Here is a 17,739-nt window from a genome sequence, read left to right on the forward strand (position 1 = left end):
ATATACCCTGAATTCAAATTCATATCAGACACACAGAAAGTCCCCTATTTACAGGGAGAAATGCCCAAATAATTACTGCAAAATATGTCTCCTTATGCCATGAAGTGAGGACAACCAGTGGAAACTCTAAATACTAAGTACTAAATAATAGTACAAATTTTCAAATTATTATTTTGATTGTTTGACATTTTAGTAATTGTTTTGTTTTTACATTTGATACTGATTTCTTTTTATTATTTTTTTAATCAATTAATTTAAAAAAAGTTTGTCAATTAATATACACACATACGTTTACAGTATTATCTATTTATTTTATTTTTAATATAATATTACAATAACACACATGTTACTGTTTCATTTATTTATTTTAATTTTTAATATATTATTATAACACACACAATTACTGTTTCATTTATTTTATTGAAAGTTTTAATATATTTTTCTTTTTTACACACACACACACACACACATGCTTCCTGTTTTATTTATTTTATTTAAAATTTTAATACATTAAAATTTTTCTAACACAAACACGCTTTAATTACTTGTTTAATCAAATGTATGGGGTTGATTGTTCTTATGTAGTTTGTATGATGCTTTGGCAATATTATTGTAACACATTCATGCCAATAAAGCTAATTTGAATTCATTTGAAATGAGTCCTTGAACTCTTTAAAGTCCCTTCTTAAAACATACTTTTATAGACGAGACTTTCCTTATTTTAGTTAATCTTAATTATGTATTTTTCTTTCAACTACATTTTAATTTCATAACTTTCTTACTGTTTTTACCATGTATCTTATTTTGTTTGTTGTGTTTTATTTTCTTTGCTCCTGTGAAAGCACTTTGTAACATTGTCATTGAAAAGTGCTCTATACAGATTATTACATTATTACATCAACAGCCAACAGTGTCAAAGGATACTTTCAGTGAGTAATATTTAAAAAGCATAAACATAACAAAATACTAGATACTGAAGTGACAAAAAACACCCATCATTTAAATGTACAGATATTATCCTTATTATTTCGTCACCTCCATATTTTGTTCCCGCCCTTTGCAGCATTTCGTTTCGCTCCAGAACTTGCAGTATTTTCTCTCTTTGTCACAGTTTTTTTGGTCTCCAGTTTGCGGCTACTGTCTGCGGTCACAACATGCTGCATTTTCTCCTTTTCTCTCTTTGATTTTGTGCATAGGTTTTGTGAATAGTTACACCCAGTATGTGCATTCATGCTTAATTTACTCCCGTGTGCTGTCAAGTATGGATGTGAAGATGAAGAATAGCCATTGGAGGACACATAATTTGCCTTTACATCAGAATCAAGTATATTTGCACCGACACCTGCCTCTCTGCTCTGTTTAAAACCCATTCCTTCTACCTCCCTTTTGTTTTTCACAGCTTTAGGTTCTGCAGGGTTGACACTATTTGTTGTAATGCTACTATCAGTTACACTTTGCAGCTTTGCAAAACTTGACTTCTGTATTTGCAAACCTGGTTGGTAAATGTTTCCATCTGCTACAGGGTCTGTTTGAAGCAACACCCCTTTGCGTGGCCGCACACTCGTGGGTCTCTGTTTTAATTGATTTCCCAGTCCAACTGGACAGTCTGTCGGTTTCTCTAAAACCACATCACAATTCAAGTGATTCACGTTTTCTCCTCCATTTAAGTCTTCATCCTTCGGTTGATGATAACTTGGCTTTCTTCTCTCTGCTTTGTCATGACTTCCTTCAGCCTCAGCTTCTGAATGTCTGTTATCTTTAAATATAAAAAGGTTAAAAAGTTATTACGAATGAACACAAACAGCAGAAGTGTGCAGACCTAGGCCACACTATTGATAACAATCAAAATGGAAATTACATGTTTTTACTACAAACTAAACTTAAATTTCTAAACACATTTCCCCGAGCTCGTCTGTATGGATGCTGAAGATCATGAATACACCTTCAAGTAGTCAGCAAGTGGGTTGGAAGTACTGGTTAATCTACCATCATTTGAGTGTCTTCATGATGCTTTATCTCTATGATGTTTCTTGGGAAATACATCTTAAGCTTAAGAAGGTAAATTTTTGGACCAACTTAAACTTAAGATGCTTTTGGGAAAAGAGGCCCTGTTCTGTTGTCCATCTTCATTATGAGCAATCGATAAAATGCCTTTTAGTTAAAAAAAATTTAAATACATAAGTTTAAATAAATCATAACAGAGCAGAAGAAAAATCAATAAACTAAGAAGTAATACTGTACATTTGCAAACCTACCCTTCCTGTACATGAGGAGGTAAGCTGTAGAAGACCTCAAAGATTTGTCTCCAGACCCAAATAGTGGCTGTTTGACCTGCAGAATTGAAAATATATCACAGTGAAAAGTGTTAAACTTCATGTTGTTGAACCTTAAACTGTGTGAGAATTTCTGAAACTGGACTACATATCAAAAAATTAGCCTCCTTACCCCTGCAACGATGTCATCATTGAAGTGATACCACTCCTTATTTTCAAAAGATTTGATCTGTGCAGTATAATGACCTCCTATTAGATTACCAAAGTGGTTAACTAAAGCGTAGAGGTCATATTTGCAATTCTGAAGAAAGGGAGGTAGAATAAAGTCACCAGATTTAAGGAACGTTAAATAAAAAAAAATGCTGCAAAAATAAATAAATATATAAAAACATACCTCCATGTGTAAAGTTTGGGGGACATCCACTTTGCAGTGAAGCTTGACGTAACACCTGTATTTGTAGTCAAAACTGAATCTCTGCAGCAGGAGGGTCAAAATCCTTGGATTTTGTGTTATCTCACATCCCTGAACCACATGATGAAAACAACAGCATGAACAAAACAGTCACAAAGTCACCCATCACACTCAAGTTTTTTCAGCGTAGTTCAATGGGGGACCAACATAGTTTTCTGGGTGCGGCAGAGATGCAGGCATAAAATGTTTTCTTTGTTGACTATTTTATTTTTGTGTCTATAATTTAATTTGTTTCATTTAGGAATGTAGCTTAATGTAGAAGTCAGTTTCTCATCATTAAGTAAGAGCTAACTATGGCCCTTTCGCAGCTTGTGTAACACTCATTTGGCAAAAGATGACTCAAAAATGACAGTAGCTGCTTAATTTATAGTAGAAATAAATTACTTCTGTCCATTTCAAAAGATTTGTGTTTGAGACACAATTGTAACATTTACTGATATTTCCAAATTATTGACCATTATTAGATGTTACAAGGTTAATACGAATCATTTATTGGGATTTGGGAACCTTGTATATACATTATTAAGTACTTTGAAAAATTATGTTAAGCGTTTGCAAACTATAAAAATGGAAAACCTGATGAAAACAAATACTCACAAAGTCTGCATCTTGCTTTGTATTACACCGAGTGCAGTACATCTTGTTATCCCCACAGACTTTTTCTCCCTTAAAGAATGCCTTCAACCCTTTCTCCTGTAAACATAGTATTTTCATTTGTTTCTTATGTATTTCCAAAAAATTTGTCACTTTTATTTTTGTCAAAGGAAAGCATAGTACCACACTGTAAGTTTGATGACACGAATTGTCCACTGCAAGTGGCAGAAACCAAAAAGAGCTCCTGGAATCGTGTGTGTCTTTGCACCTGAGGCACGTGGTCTTGTGACTCACCTCCCCCTTGAATATCTAAACATGAAAGGTACAATATTAAGTGATTTTCAATATGTCCTGTGCAGTGTTGGACAAGTTACTTTCAAAATGTAATACATTATAGATTACTAGTTACTGTCATTTGAGAGTAATTAGTTATATTACCATATTACTGTCCCTGAATTGTAATGCTTTACACTAGTTTTGCGTTACCTTGAGTTACTTTAACTGCTGTTTGATGGGATATTGGATATTGGATATTCTGATATTATTCTGGGCCTGCATAGGTGGGTTCTAGTGATGTTCACAGGTAAATCCGCTTATCGGGTGGATCTTTGTCATAAAAATTAACCTTCTGATTAATAGCGGGGGGGGTGGATGGGTGAAAGAAGATTAAGTAACGCGCTGTGCGCATTTCCACACGAGGTACAGCAGCATAACATCACTGATTATTTGAATCTCCCGACACTCCGACAGGATTGGTCAGGATGAACTGACAGCAGCCTCTCTAATCATGATAGTAATGCACAAACACATAGCTTATAGAAATCTATTTACGCATGATCCATCACGGGAGCTACTGTCTTGTTAAGAGGAGCTCAGCTCCCCCATAGTTTGCACCTTGCCTATAGTCTCAACCATCGGATTCCGTCAACAAGAAATAACGTTACTCTTTTACTCATGGATTTTTTTTCTGGTGCTGAAATGTTTCTCGGTGTTTGTCAATTATTAAAAAATATAACACCACTTAATTTAGGGGTAAAATGCGTTGTAACACACCTTACTGAGATAGTAATGGCTATAATATTACCAGTTTTTTAAATCAAGTTTTTTTAGTAACGCATTATATTATTGCGTTACAGCAAAAAGCAATACATTACTGTAATTGTGTTACTTTTGTAACGCGTTACTCCCAACACTGGTCTTGTGTAAGATGTCTGTGAAGACTGTCAGTCATACGGCTCATAGTTGGATAAGCCATTTGTAGCCTGGTAGTTAAAGTTCAAAGGAATATTCCACAAAAAATCTATTATTTTTATTATTAAATACACATTAAATACTTCCAACAGGGTTATCCAAATCTCTAATCTGTTGATCCTAGTCAGTGGTCAAATTAGTACATTTACTCAAGTACTGAATTTATGTACAAATTTGAGGTATCTGTACTCGGATATTTGGATAATTCCTTTGACACTTTATACTTCTACTAAACTACATTTCACTTTTCAAATTTAAAATATGATGCATGTCATTTAATGGTTTAATCTTCTCAAATGAGAGGACTTTTCCTCTTTTTCAGTTACCGTAATGCTGAATATATATAAGTTTGGATTGTTGGTCAGAAGAAACAAACCATGTGAAGGTGTCACATTGAGCTCTGGTTAATAATGAGGGGCATGTTTCATTATTTTTCTTACATTTTACAAACCAACCATTTAATGCTGCTCAAGAAACTAAAAAGCACATGAATCCATACTGAAAAATATAATATGATATTTAAAATTTAGAGTAAGATTAAAATGCTGCTAAAATCTTAATCTAGTGATATAGTAGACAATATAGTGTGTTATTGGTACTTTTATTTAAGTAATAATAAATAAATGAATACCATCACTGATCCTACTGCTCAGTATTTTCCAAACAATCGTTGCTCTGCTAATAAATCAATAAATAGTTCCTACAGACCTTCAGAATTGTAAAAAGGCAGCAGCAACAATATTTGGAACATACTGATCAACAACAGGGAAGTAGATTATGCAGCAGGAGTGGTTTGGCAAGATTTTATGGATGATATAATGTGACTCTGGGTCAAAATGTGAATGTGCTGTGAATCCAAATTGATGACAGCTGATATTCTCTGCAAATGAGCAAGACACAAACCTGTCAAAGCCACCTTTCAAATCCTACAGTAAGTGTGTATTTGATACTAAAATTTAAATCTGTATATTTTTCAATCCAAGTTTGAATGTATCAGCCAGAGTCCATGTCTGTTGGCAACATTGGAACCACAAAAAATGTGCATGTCTAAGTAGAAATATCCCAATTAGACATGTAAAATACAGTAAAATACTTTAGGGGTTCTTTAATGGCTTGTTTTATGACTGTGTATTGTGCTTTATACTGATTGTATTGTTGGTTTAAAGTGTGGACAAAGTGTGGACACATATGATTTCATTACAACTTTAATTTCAGGTCTTCATCAAGTCATCCCCTCTACACTACAAGAACCAAGTGCTGACATCCAGTCTCCGCTGGATCATTGCGCAGTATACAGTAGGTTATGTGTCTTGTCTTAATTAAACTCAGCCAAGCGTCAAGTTAGCAAGTTAATGTCTGCTTGTTTGTCTACCAGATCTCTACTATCTCTCTAATTTTCTGTTAATCATCTCTAATTATCTAATTATCAGTGTCATTTACACTGACACTGATTAATGTGCACTGTCCCCTATAAATAAAAACTTTAACTGGTCTCTACCTTGGATGCGTCTGGACTGGTCCGCCATAGGATCTTCTCAAAATATTCAGCAGCATCACGTTGCTCATATACTGAAAGGAGTCCGTGGACAGAGATAATATCTTTAGTAACATATATATGCAGCTTCCCTGTACCAGGCTCAAGGGTCTGCAGGAACACACAAACACCTACAGCAGCGGCGTGATGTCTCAAATCCAAGCTTACCGTTTGTGATCTCCAGTTTTTTTATAACTTGATGTGTTTTGGCCATTTTTTTCTGTAAATCGGCAAACAGTTCCCCCAGGTAAGGGTCAATGATTGTTGAATCTTTACTGCAGCATCTGTGACACAGTGAGTAGTAGTATATGTGACTTCATTAACATGTAATTAACCAGTGAAGCAAAGTCAAATTGTGAACCGAACTCAAATTGTTTAATCTGATTTAGAACAATGCTCTGCTCATGTGAACAGCACTGATTTCATCCATTTTATAATTCTTTTTCACAGATCTGTCTTAAAGGAATAGCTTGACATTTTGGGGAAATACGCTACTGTAAATATAAAGCTGGATCAGCTGGTTAGCTTAGCTTTGCATAAAAGACTTGAAACACTAAAACAGCTAGCCTGGCTTTGTCTGAAGTAAAGAAAATCAGCCCACAAGCACTTCTAAAGTTCACAAATTCACACAAACAATATTTTGTTTGTTTAATCCATAAGTAAACCAAAGAGTAAACCGACTGATGTTTTACAGAGGGTTATGCACCAGGCGGTTTCTTGGCTGGGACCAGTAGCTTCCTGGACCCACTATAACACCACATGTTGTTTTTTCATCTTGCTTTTGTTGATTAGTGAGCTTTAGTAGTGGTGGTGTATTTTGTTACATATGGAAAGGGTTAGGCTAGAAGTACTCGGCAAGAAACCGAATAGTTATTTTCCTAAATGTTACTGCTACTTTAATTCTGTAAAGAGCAAAAGAAGCCACTTGCCACCTTTTTCATTTGATCTGACTTCACGAAAATATAAAGACAACCAAAATACAGCTGGTGATACGAACCCTTTCACAGCCTCCCGGAAGTCTTCGGTCATGAAAAGCACCTGAAGAATGCTGTTTAAATAGCATGTAAGACCTGGACTTTTCAAGCCATGGTAATCTAAAGACACAACAGGGACATATGACACATAACTGCCAAATAATCATAAACCCAGAAATGTTTGAGCAGCATGCTTCAGTAGCTTCATGTCACGTCACTTACCTGAGATGGTGAGGCGGTCTAACTTCTCTCTGAACATTTCCACAAGGCCATGATTCATACTGATGTCTTTCGAATGAGAGTGTTGACATTACATTACTAAAGTGTTGTTTTGTATGGATTGAGCCTGTGGAAGCACATTAGATACAGCAGAGGTTAAGGGACAGCAAGCAGGTTTACATGTTATGAAGACAAATTCACAGCCACAGTTTGGTATTTTTTTTAAATGTGGCCTTATTTTACACTCACTGCTTATAAACTATCAGTTCAATCATTAACAAAACAGTAGAACAACGCTGAATGGTAAAAACAGCCAGAAGGAATGGCATGAAGGGGGAGTATCACGAATAGAAAGGCAATTGAAGGAGTGTACAGAAGCCTACTTTCAAAACCTTTCATTAAGTGAAATTACAGTTCACCAAACACATGAAAAATTATCTCGTTGCTGTTGTGTTTGGGTGTTATGGAAACCCACGCAGCCTCTCGATCCTCCATTACCCAGCACCCCCAAAACAGGTTTTAGAAAATGACAAAGGGAAGCTACAATAACACAATAACGAACCTAATATAAAGTGGTAGACACACACATACTCTATCCTAACTCATAAGGTCCGATAAGACACGATGGCTTTTAGTTTGGGTGTGTAAAATGGGAGGGTGAAACACGAGAATAAGCGACTCACCGTGCAGCATGTCTGGTTATCTGACTTTCACTTTCTACACCAGCGAGAGGTTGAAGGAGGAAGATACCGCGACAGCGAGAGGACGGAAACAAACACAAAGCCCCCGGACTCACAGCTGAAACTAGAGACAACTTTAGCTAAATCTCTGAGAATTGGATTAGAGCTAAATAATCCTCCAAAGTTGTGTAGTGTCATGTGTGGCTGAAGTGTTTCTTGGTGGGCGCAAGAATAAATTGAAAGGCTTTAAAAAAAATACAGAGACAAACTGCGCCACCGAGGTAAGACATCAGGCAGTTCACTTCTTGTAAATCTGCTCTGCCAGTTTAAAGACTGAGGGTGATTTGTACTCTTCACTGTGTGTAATAATCTCTGCTCTAAATTATACTGAACAGGCTGTTGAGAGATAGGCTATTCTTATCAAGCTTACACTCTCTGAAAGTTAACTACTTGAATTATTACATAGGCTATTCATTGGTTTAAACTGTATTGAAGTGTAGTCCTGTATTTTATTTCGTGGTTAAGAGTCACACTGTCTTTGTCAATCTCTTCATTATTATGTTTAATAGTTTACAAATAAGTGTGCAAAATGAACATGTTTTTCAAAACATTCAATTTGCACACCCATATGTTAACTTATCCGTTTAACAAGGTTTGTTTCATAGTGTTTTACAGTAAATACTACATGTACTTGGAAATTCCTGGCAGTTCAGTGTGTCACTTGTAATTATATCAGCTATGCTGATAAGGGCTTCTTAGCTGTGATGTTTGTCTTGTCAACAATATGTCTCCAGTACTTCTGGTCATGTTTTCAAGAAATTATGCTTCTTTTAACTCCACAACTTGCCTAACAATCGTCAAAGTTTTTAAATTGTATTCAAAGTACTCCAGCGATAGTTACCTGTGCAACAATGAGTTAATTTAAATCCCACTAGTTAGTAATTATAGTGTCAGACCTTCTTCCACTTTCTTCCACCTAGGAGAATCAAAATGAGCATTCAGGGACAGGAACAGGTGGAGAAGAAATACGACCCCCTAGATACGACCCTGAAGTTTGTCAAAGGGAGGGACGACTTGGATCCAGTGTGTAAGATACATTTCCTGTCTCACTGAGCATGTAGACAGAAAAGTGCAACAAATAAGGATGTGGTTTTCATTTTATCACTGACATGCATGACTACAGATGATCAAAATTTTGCTTCCTCTTTAAAGTGAGTGTTAGTGTCTGTTTCATTTTCTTCATGAGCTGTTTTTTTATTGTAATTCACTGTTACACAACACACCCCCATTCCTTCTCTATTTCTGACAATTGCATTAATAGTAATTCACCACATACTGTAGCTAACTTTGGCTTACTTTTACGTTGTGTGACTCAGCCACAGACGACGGCAGTCTCAGAGCAGAGATGTCCTGCGGCCACGCTGTCACTCCTGACTCTCTAACACTGTGGTGTCGCAGCCAACTGGATGAGGTATCTCATGTCTGTGTGTATGTAGATTTAAATTAAAGCAGTATGATAAAACTTGGAAGGAAACACTGACTATGCAAAGACAGTTAGTAGCATCTATCATCTGTGACACCAGTCAGACAAAGACAACAAAACTGGTGTAAAATCATGTTTACTTTTATTGTTTCACTGACAAGACTTAGCACTGAGCACAGAAACCTCCAGATCAGGCTTAGACTATCATCTGCAACTAGATTTCTTCCGTGCTGACCCTGCCACCTACTGGGAAGTGCAAAACATGTAACTCTGAAACAAGGATCTGAATATTTAAGTGTAGTTTTGCTGTAAACAAAATGTTAAAGAAATGAAATGGGGTAATCTTTACAACCTACCTAAAAAAAAAAGTCTGCAACATGGACATTTTATAAAAACACAATTGAAATTATAGGACGAGAATATTAGAAAGTTCAAGTGACAAACTTGTATTGATGATGTATGTATTAATGTATTGAGAGCCCTGCAGTGTTGCTGATGGACCATAATTGTTATTGGTGACATGCCTGTTTTCTGTCCAGCACTTATAATTTGTGAACATGCTTCTGTTTTCCCTCTCTCCCTACAGAATCAAGAATGGTTGACTGCCTGTAGAAATCCAGCAGAAAGTCTCAACCTGTTTTATAAAATCCTAAACTGGTTCTTGTCTTTGTTGTTTAAAGGGTCATTTTAAATTCAGATGCCCTGCACTGGTGGAGGATACCAAACAGTGCAATAAACTGTGGTCGTACAGAGAGGTGCGCAGACTGGCTGATTTGTCTGTAGAGGAAATGCATCACTTTGAAGAGACCATTGCCCGCCTGGCTGCTGCAGAATACTGTGAATTTCAGCCAGTAAGTGGTCCAAATATGTTTTCTGAAATATTGTGTGTTCTCTGTTCCAGTATTTACCTGCATGTTTTCCATGTCAGTGTCCACAGTGCAAAACAAGTGTGGAGAGGAAGGATCTCTCCAACCTGTGTGTCCAGTGCACCATATGCACAGCTGATCAGAAGAAGGCCTACCAGTTCTGCTGGCAGTGTCAGAAGGAATGGAAAGGTCAAGGCCCTCGATCTGACCGCTGCGACAATGACGGCTGCTGCAACAGGGACCTGCAAATTCTGCACACATGTAAGACCATCAGTTTGCCCGAGGTGAAGGGGGTCACCGACTGCCCCTCTGTCCGAGCCTGTCCTACATGCGGCATGAAGGTGGAGCATAGTCAACAATACTGCAAAAATATCAACTGCCCTCGCTGCCACGTGGAGTTTTGTTTTGTCTGCCTGAAAGCAAAGCGTGAATGTTCCACGACCAGTTCACCATATGAAATCTGTCCTAGTGGTGTGGCTCCTAGACAGACCTCTATACCTGTGTGGCAGAGAAAATGAAAAAATAAGACTTTTATTATTAAAGACTAAAGGTATTCGTATTATAGTACCCTGTAAACTCTTAGCAATTGTTGATGTGTGACAAACACACATGCTGTAACTCCATCTGAGATATAACATCTTTTTTACTTGTGGCCCTACTCTGCCTCCTTCTGGCTGGACTTTAAGTTGCACATGACACCGTCTGATTACTGTGAATGACTATCACTCTGTACTAAGCTGCTTATAATGTTAGATAAATTCGATGTCTACAAAATTAATCTTCTCGAAGAAAGTTGATTTAGATTTTGACTTCTGAAAATGTCATTCAATAGATACACACTTTTGTATAATGGCTTTTTATTTAGGGGGGTGGTGGGGGTGGGTGGTGGTTAGGGTTAGGAAATTTACCTGGCAAAATGCAAGAAGAAAGAAGAAAATGTGACAAATAGCTATTATCAAAAATAAAATTAATGTTTGTTAGTTTCTATTTTAAGGGTATACACATTCGTAAATTGGTAAATATAGGCTACATAGATATAAACACTCTTCTGTCATCGCCCCCGATTCAAAACAAACAGTTATCCTCAGTAATCTGTGGTCTCTGTTATCTATCGACTCATCGTCTTTTACAGATTCCCTGTAAAAGATAGAAATTTCTATCACATTTCATATTTCTTCACCTGTAAGTTGCAGTACAGGGTTTGTACTCGTCTCAGAGACTTGAGGGCTGACCTTATCTAAAATCCACTCCAGGCATTCAGCAGCATCACACTGTTAATAAACTGCAGAACCATACATCCAGTTTACTAATTCCACCAATCTACCAACTGCTCTTTACTTTTTGATGATCTTCTGTTAATTACTGTCGATTTTACCATTTTTAATCCGAGATGTTTCTGTTCCACATGTTGTTTTCTTCAAGTCTTCAAATGTTTCTTAGCTGCAGATTGATTTGTAATTCGGGCTACATTTTCACCTCACCTACTAAAAATAAGTGAAATCCTCTTCCATGTCTGCCTTTGTCTTCTCATCTTGAAGAGGAACACGCTCTTCCATCACAGAAGTTTCTTCTAACTTGTTCATGTTTTCGTGTGTGATGCTGAAATGGATAGTGTCTTGATTACAGTTGTCTTTGCATCTCTGCTTATTATTTCACACAGTTACACAGATTTTGTCTGTTCAGTTTTAAATGATGTGTCCTGTTCCTTTTACTGATATGCTGTCGTTACAGTGTTATCTATTTTATCCTCAATACACATTTTATGACTCTAAACTTCTTTGCTTATTACCCAGCAAAAAAACTTAGTCTGAACTGTCTTCAAACCTTAAATCACTTGTGTTCCACCTAGTGGTGAATGATTTTATATCTGTAGGAATAGCCTGCTGTTGTCCTGAAAATATGCTATAGATAATCAAATCTATTTAAAAATCTGTCAGCAAACACAGCTAAAATCTATATCACATTGTTTTACATTAAGCAAATGACATTTGAATGGGTTACCACAGCCTATTTATTGCTGTTTTGCAGTATAAGACAAAATTAGAGATGTATAGTGAGTGCTGACAAGGAATGGAGGCCATAACACTAGTTTTACTTTCGTTTGTGTCACAGTCTGCCTAGTGACATGATGATGTTTACAGAAAAGAAAGAGAAGAGGCCACCAAAAAGTTTGATTGGACCTGGAGACCTATGATCTAACACTTTGATAATCTCAAAATGATGGGTTAAAATGATCTGGAAAGAGTTCCCAGGGATATCTCTTGTTTTTCATTGTTTGTTTGTTTCTTTTTAATACCGAAGACAACTCCTCAGTATCAGTGCTCTTGTCAGTAAATATTTGTGTATTGAAAATAATTCACTATGTCACTATGCGATGTGCCAATAAAGGTTGAGATGGGAAATCAAAAAAATATATCGAGGGACTTTCTGTATTTCCAGTAGCTACTCAACTTACGCTTTATGGTGACCGCGGCCAAACCGAAAGTCAAAAACAAAAGATAGTCAAAATCAGAAAGAAAGTCAATGCTCTGATCGTCTCTGCGGGAAATAGGGGTTTTCAACGATGGGTGGAAAACACCTGAGAACTCGCAAACTCTAAACAAATAAGCAATGCCCTTATGCCGCCCAGTGTGTCTCCCCTTCTCTTTTAATTTCACATTTATTGTACACATTGTAGGTTAACTCACGTGCACTTTTTTTTTACAGTTTGAAGCCTGTGTTTTAAACCTTGTAGGGCCTGTTACTTTTAAATTGCAGTGCATTCATTTAATTTTGCATAATGTAGGCCTAATATTTTAACTTAATATTTTTTATGTCCTTGTTTTGGATATCATTAAGGTTATTTGTCATTGTAGGAATTGCAGTAGGTCAGGTCCCTTTTTGCTTTCAGCCTGATGATATTAAAACAAACTACGCCTACATTAAATAAACAATGCCCATGCAGATTCGTGACTTAGGCCTACATGCATTCTATTTATCGTCTTAATAACAGAATATTTGTCTGACTGCAGAATCAGAATCAGATTTATTGCAAAGCTGTTTTAACACATACCAGTAGTCTAATTTGTTTGGGCGACTAAGTGCGCAACAACAATACTCATAAACTGATATAAATATAAAGATTCCTATTAAAGAGTCAGATATGCATAAGAAATATAAGAAAACAGAAAACTCAACATCTTTGAAAAGTTTATTTACAGGTTCTGCCCAAATAAATCATGAGCATTTAATAATTAGATCTTACAGATTTGTTTTGACACTGAAAAAGTTGTTTCAGGCAGGAGTAGAATTCGTTTGCACTGATTGTGATTTAATATATACTATAGAAAGATGGTTTTGAAAGACTGATGGTTTTGAAAGATGGTTTTGATGAAAGACTGCGGGGTTTGTCTTCAGCAGGTGCCTCCGGATAGTCTCGGCACTGTATGAATTGTGGACATGTGCTGGATCTGGGAGGAATCCAGAGTGGCCACATCCTCCAGCGTCTTGGATTTGAAGACAATCCGCAAGTCGTCATCTTAAAGCAAAAGTAAAAGGTCTTGAGAATTATAGCCTAATTATGTTCTATAGGACTATAGGCCTGTAGTTTTAGACATTACAGGCTAATCCTTCAGATATGTTTATGTTCATCGGGTGAAAAGAAGGTTTGGCTAAAGGGTGATTTCTACGGTTCCATTTATAAAAACAGATCAAAGGTTAAACCACATTAAAACAAATCCACACAGACGTCTTTTACATTTTCAAATGAGAGGAAAATAAAGGACTGAAAGAGCGCCTAACTGTTAATATTCACACATAAATAGTTACATACCTGTCTTCATTTCCTGATTAATTTTCTTTTTCAGGTCCAGTACAGTGATATGCCTCAGCTCCTCTTTAAAGTCGCACACCTTCAGGAGTTGTTCCCCTCCTCTGGGCAGACGTACGCTGACCTGGATGCACATTTTGCTGCAGTGAGGACTGGTGTGCTCTTCAGGGTGGTTTATTGTGGTATCTAGACAAACTGAAACCTGGTTAAATAAATAGGCTACATGCTATCTGATGTTTTTTTTCATAAGTTACGTCACATATTAAACTGACAGTCATATGACTTCATGGAAATTAACAGCGAAAGAAACCGAAAGAACTCAAAGCCTCAGAGTGTTTAGTTTGAGTGAGTCCATCCATCCATCGTCAACCGCTTATCCTGCGTACAGGGTCGCAGGGGGCTGGAGCCAATCCCAGCTGACATCGGGCGAAAGGCGGGCACACCCTGGACAGGTCGCCAGTTGGTTTGAGTGAGTAGGCTACATATTACATTTAGTCAAGATGGACAGCAGTGTAACAAGTGAACAGAGCAATAACTCCAGACAACAGATAAGCAATATGACACAACAGGAGAAGTGTTACGACCCTCGAGACAGAACACTTACATTTGTCAATGGAGAGGATGACTTAGACTGTAAGTAGCCAAATGTCACATTGGTCCTAACATGTGGCTATAATCTTCTGCTAACTGTGCCTTATTTTTGCTCCTTGTTTTTGTGCGTCTCGTCTGGATCGTGTCTCATAGTTTTGTGCGATGACTTCAAGTCTCTCAGAGCAAAGATGTCCTGTGGTCATGCTGTCACTCCGATGTCTCTCACCAACTGGTGTCGCAGGTTGCTGGATAAGGTACACTGTTAACATCACCTTCATCATGAACTTCAAAGACGTTTTAGTGAATAAACTTCACTGACAATGTAATTAGTGATTTTAGGGGCGTGGGGGGATGGTGGTCAGAGGAGTCAGCCTTACATGTCCAGTTTAACCAGTCAGGAAGAAAAAGTTCCAAATCCCCTGATTCACCCTACACATGCACAGTTTAGTCCCTATTCCACATGGGAAAAAGTAACACCCTGTGGCAGGCACAGCCAATATTATAAAGAAAAAAAAATCACTTATCTGAAAAATTATTTTGAGATATGTGATTTTTTACTTCATTTTTTTATAACATTACCTGCTTTGTAGATAAATTCATCAAACTTAAGTCCTATTTTTTGTGTGTGCATGTAGATATCTTTCATGCAAGTTGTTAGTGCTAATGTTTTAGTTGTAAGATGTTGATAAGCTAGTTAATAGCTACAAGAGTCTGGGTTAGTTGTAACAAAAATACAAACACACACACACACACACACACAGACACACCAATCATGTTAAAAAAATTATTTATGTGTTGAACAAAAAGCATTTAAAATTATGTTTTTCTCACATTCCTTCTTATTTATTTTTACTAAGGGTGAGTACAGATTTGTGTGTGGCAAACCTGACTGTGATATTGAGTGGCCATATGAGGAGGTTTGTAAAATGGCTCTTCTAACCAAAGAAGAAATGAAGTACTTTGAAAAGAAAATGTTCCGTAACACTGCCAAGGATTACTTGAATGTCAAATTTGTAAGTATCTCAGTGACTCTGTATTTACACTATTTATAAACTATGAAAAAATGTTGTGAATGCAAATTCAAGGGTTTAATTTAAAAACCTCTCATTATGTGTAAATTCACTCAACAGTGTCCTGGCTGCAAGTCTTGTGTGGTGAGGGCTGATCTCAGTGATCTGGGTGTCGAGTGCACAAAGTGCACAGCTGCCAAAAGAAGACCTTTCAGATTCTGCTGGCAGTGTTTGAGGGAATGGAAAGGTCCGGCTCCACGTTCAGACCGCTGTGAAAATGATGGCTGCGTCAATGAGCCACTAGAAACACTGAGAAACTGTCCAGATATCGTCTTTGAGTCTGTGAAGGGCGTCACTGGCTGTCCCTGCATCCGTGCCTGTCCCACCTGTGGTTTTCTGGTGGAGCATAACAGAACTCAGTGTAAAACCATCGTCTGTTCTCGCTGTAAGGTGAAGTTCTGCTTTGTTTGTCTGCAGTTCACTGAAGAGTGCCTGAAGCGCAACGCATACAAACTTTGCCCCACTGGTGTTGCACCGAGACAGACCTCGATACCTGTGTGGCAGAAAAAGTTATTTTATAATGTCAATCATCATAACTGATGTTACTCAGCCAGGATCTCAACCCCACACCAACTTTTAGTAGTAGTTATAAAGCTTTAGAGCTCTTTTGTACCATCTTTCCATAATTGGAACATTTTACATAGACAACTAAGTTTATTCTGTTTTTCACTTTGCTGGATTTTATTTAGCTTCTTTAATGTTATCACAATGTTTCAGTGTGTCATCATTCTGATCTCCATAATATCTTTATTCAGTCTGTTCATTTCACATATTATTGTTTATTTTTAAGTTATGCTCCTTTGTTTATTCTCCTAAAACAAGACCTTTTTAAAGCATAATGTACTTAATACTAACAAGGAAAGCACAGCCTGACTTGTGATTGAAGCAGGAAACTAACATTGTCTAAAGGAGCAATGTCAGTGTGCAGACACTACCTTTCGTCAGGGCACAAAACCAAGCTCAGGTATCTTTGTACTGTAGAGTTAAAAAGACAGCTAATAGAAAAAAATTATAATATGAATAAATGTCAAATATGTTTATCAAAAGTGCTGTGAGTAGTTTTGTCTAACTTATAAATATCATTGGCACATTAATTTGTATATATTGAACCTTGTTATTCTTAGAAATTGTTGATGTGTGACAAACACACATAGCAATAACATCTTTTTTACTATTGGCCCCACTCACAAAAGTGACTATAGTGATCTATCCCTCTCCTCTTGCAGGCAGGAGGGACAGGAAGTTGCTATGGTTACGCATCTCCATCGTTCTGAAAAGGTGGTAGATGACCAGTAGAAACAGTTAATGAACAAACAAAAACAACGAGAAATACATATAAATAAATGTGTCTTTTGCGGTTTCACTTGTCTTTGTGTGTTTTCTGGCCTGTGTGATCCCCCGCCCTGGTTTCAGCTGTCCCTCCTTATCATTATCATTTGTATCCTGTATGTTCGCTTGTCTAGGTGCTTTTCTTTCTCTTATGTGTTGAGCATCCCAGCCCATTCTTACTATTATCTCTGTGCTTTTTGGTCCTTCACCTTGATTTCTGGGCCGTTGCCTGTTTAATGGGCATTGATATACTGCTTAATGTGTTTGCCCACATTGTACTGTTTATCTGGTGTTGACCGGTGGCTGCCTGATCATCCCATAACATTTACTGTACCTTTTTGATGTTGTCCATAAATGAATTGAACTGCTCCAGCTCTGCCTTGGAGTCTACAATTTAATCTAGTCTCTTGCTTCTCTTTGCACAACTAGTGCGCATATAGCATTGCAATAACTGAAATGCATAAAAAGGCAGGATCTGAAGTTTCTCTGTCTTCATGTTTGACCCTGTGTTCATTTTTTATGATTTTGCTCTTCATCACTGTCATTTATTTTCTGTTCCACCTCATCTCCACCTGTTCCTTCAGATTACCTGATT

At 37.1% G+C, this 17,739-nt stretch overlaps 3 protein-coding genes across 7 annotated transcripts; 2 read left to right on the top strand and 1 right to left on the bottom strand.

The window, feature by feature from the left end:
• Positions 1 to 528: 528 nt before the first annotated feature.
• On the bottom strand, positions 529 to 8,112 carry LOC119912561 (ubiquitin carboxyl-terminal hydrolase 47-like). 4 transcript variants are annotated; one of them, XM_038731796.1, is made up of 11 exons: positions 8,001 to 8,112; positions 7,321 to 7,444; positions 7,122 to 7,218; positions 6,293 to 6,408; positions 6,089 to 6,159; positions 3,523 to 3,648; positions 3,343 to 3,438; positions 2,668 to 2,796; positions 2,446 to 2,502; positions 2,256 to 2,331; positions 529 to 1,756 (listed from the first exon to the last, which is right to left on the bottom strand). In XM_038731796.1, the coding sequence occupies exons 2-11, from the start codon at positions 7,376 to 7,378 to the stop codon at positions 1,032 to 1,034; spliced, it is 1,551 nt and encodes a 516-aa protein (XP_038587724.1). In that variant the 5' UTR covers positions 7,379 to 7,444; positions 8,001 to 8,112; the 3' UTR covers positions 529 to 1,031. The 4 variants fall into 4 exon arrangements, with proteins under 4 accessions (XP_038587724.1, XP_038587723.1, XP_038587726.1 ...); XM_038731795.1 differs by having other exon boundaries at positions 2,446 to 2,574; XM_038731798.1 differs by lacking the exon at positions 3,523 to 3,648 and having other exon boundaries at positions 2,446 to 2,574.
• Positions 8,031 to 12,119, top strand: LOC119912562 (E3 ubiquitin-protein ligase RNF19B-like). 2 transcript variants are annotated; one of them, XM_038731800.1, is made up of 5 exons: positions 8,031 to 8,278; positions 8,978 to 9,084; positions 9,374 to 9,468; positions 10,161 to 10,331; positions 10,409 to 12,119. In XM_038731800.1, the coding sequence occupies exons 2-5, from the start codon at positions 8,988 to 8,990 to the stop codon at positions 10,862 to 10,864; spliced, it is 819 nt and encodes a 272-aa protein (XP_038587728.1). In that variant the 5' UTR covers positions 8,031 to 8,278; positions 8,978 to 8,987; the 3' UTR covers positions 10,865 to 12,119. The 2 variants fall into 2 exon arrangements, with proteins under 2 accessions (XP_038587728.1, XP_038587729.1); XM_038731801.1 differs by lacking the exon at positions 8,031 to 8,278 and having other exon boundaries at positions 8,304 to 9,084.
• Positions 12,120 to 14,497: 2,378 nt separating this feature from the next.
• LOC119913084 (E3 ubiquitin-protein ligase RNF144A-like) lies at positions 14,498 to 17,587 on the top strand. Its single transcript, XM_038732401.1, has 4 exons — positions 14,498 to 14,787; positions 14,899 to 14,999; positions 15,603 to 15,758; positions 15,876 to 17,587. The coding sequence occupies exons 1-4, from the start codon at positions 14,655 to 14,657 to the stop codon at positions 16,353 to 16,355; spliced, it is 870 nt and encodes a 289-aa protein (XP_038588329.1). The 5' UTR covers positions 14,498 to 14,654; the 3' UTR covers positions 16,356 to 17,587.
• Positions 17,588 to 17,739: the final 152 nt, after the last annotated feature.

Source organism: Micropterus salmoides, unplaced genomic scaffold (genome assembly GCF_014851395.1).
Source record: "Micropterus salmoides isolate LMB-PRFRI ecotype aquatic unplaced genomic scaffold, ASM1485139v1 Ms_hic_scaffold_2, whole genome shotgun sequence".
Classification (NCBI taxonomy): Eukaryota; Metazoa; Chordata; class Actinopteri; order Centrarchiformes; family Centrarchidae; genus Micropterus; species Micropterus salmoides.

Coding starts and splice junctions, on each gene's coding strand:
- LOC119913084 (XM_038732401.1), top strand. CDS start 14,655: ATGGACAGCAGTGTAACAAGTGAACAGAGCAATAACTCCAGACAACAG. Junction 15,000..15,602: donor GTCGCAGGTTGCTGGATAAG/GTACACTGTTAA, acceptor ATTTTTACTAAG/GGTGAGTACAGATTTGTGTG. Junction 15,759..15,875: donor ATTACTTGAATGTCAAATTT/GTAAGTATCTCA, acceptor TTCACTCAACAG/TGTCCTGGCTGCAAGTCTTG.
- LOC119912562 (XM_038731800.1), top strand. CDS start 8,988: ATGAGCATTCAGGGACAGGAACAGGTGGAGAAGAAATACGACCCCCTA. Junction 9,085..9,373: donor GGACGACTTGGATCCAGTGT/GTAAGATACATT, acceptor TGTGTGACTCAG/CCACAGACGACGGCAGTCTC. Junction 10,332..10,408: donor AATACTGTGAATTTCAGCCA/GTAAGTGGTCCA, acceptor TTTCCATGTCAG/TGTCCACAGTGCAAAACAAG.
- LOC119912561 (XM_038731795.1), bottom strand. CDS start 7,378: ATGAATCATGGCCTTGTGGAAATGTTCAGAGAGAAGTTAGACCGCCTC. Junction 6,160..6,292: donor AAAACTGGAGATCACAAACG/GTAAGCTTGGAT, acceptor GACTCCTTTCAG/TATATGAGCAACGTGATGCT. Junction 3,439..3,522: donor GTCATCAAACTTACAGTGTG/GTACTATGCTTT, acceptor CTATGTTTACAG/GAGAAAGGGTTGAAGGCATT.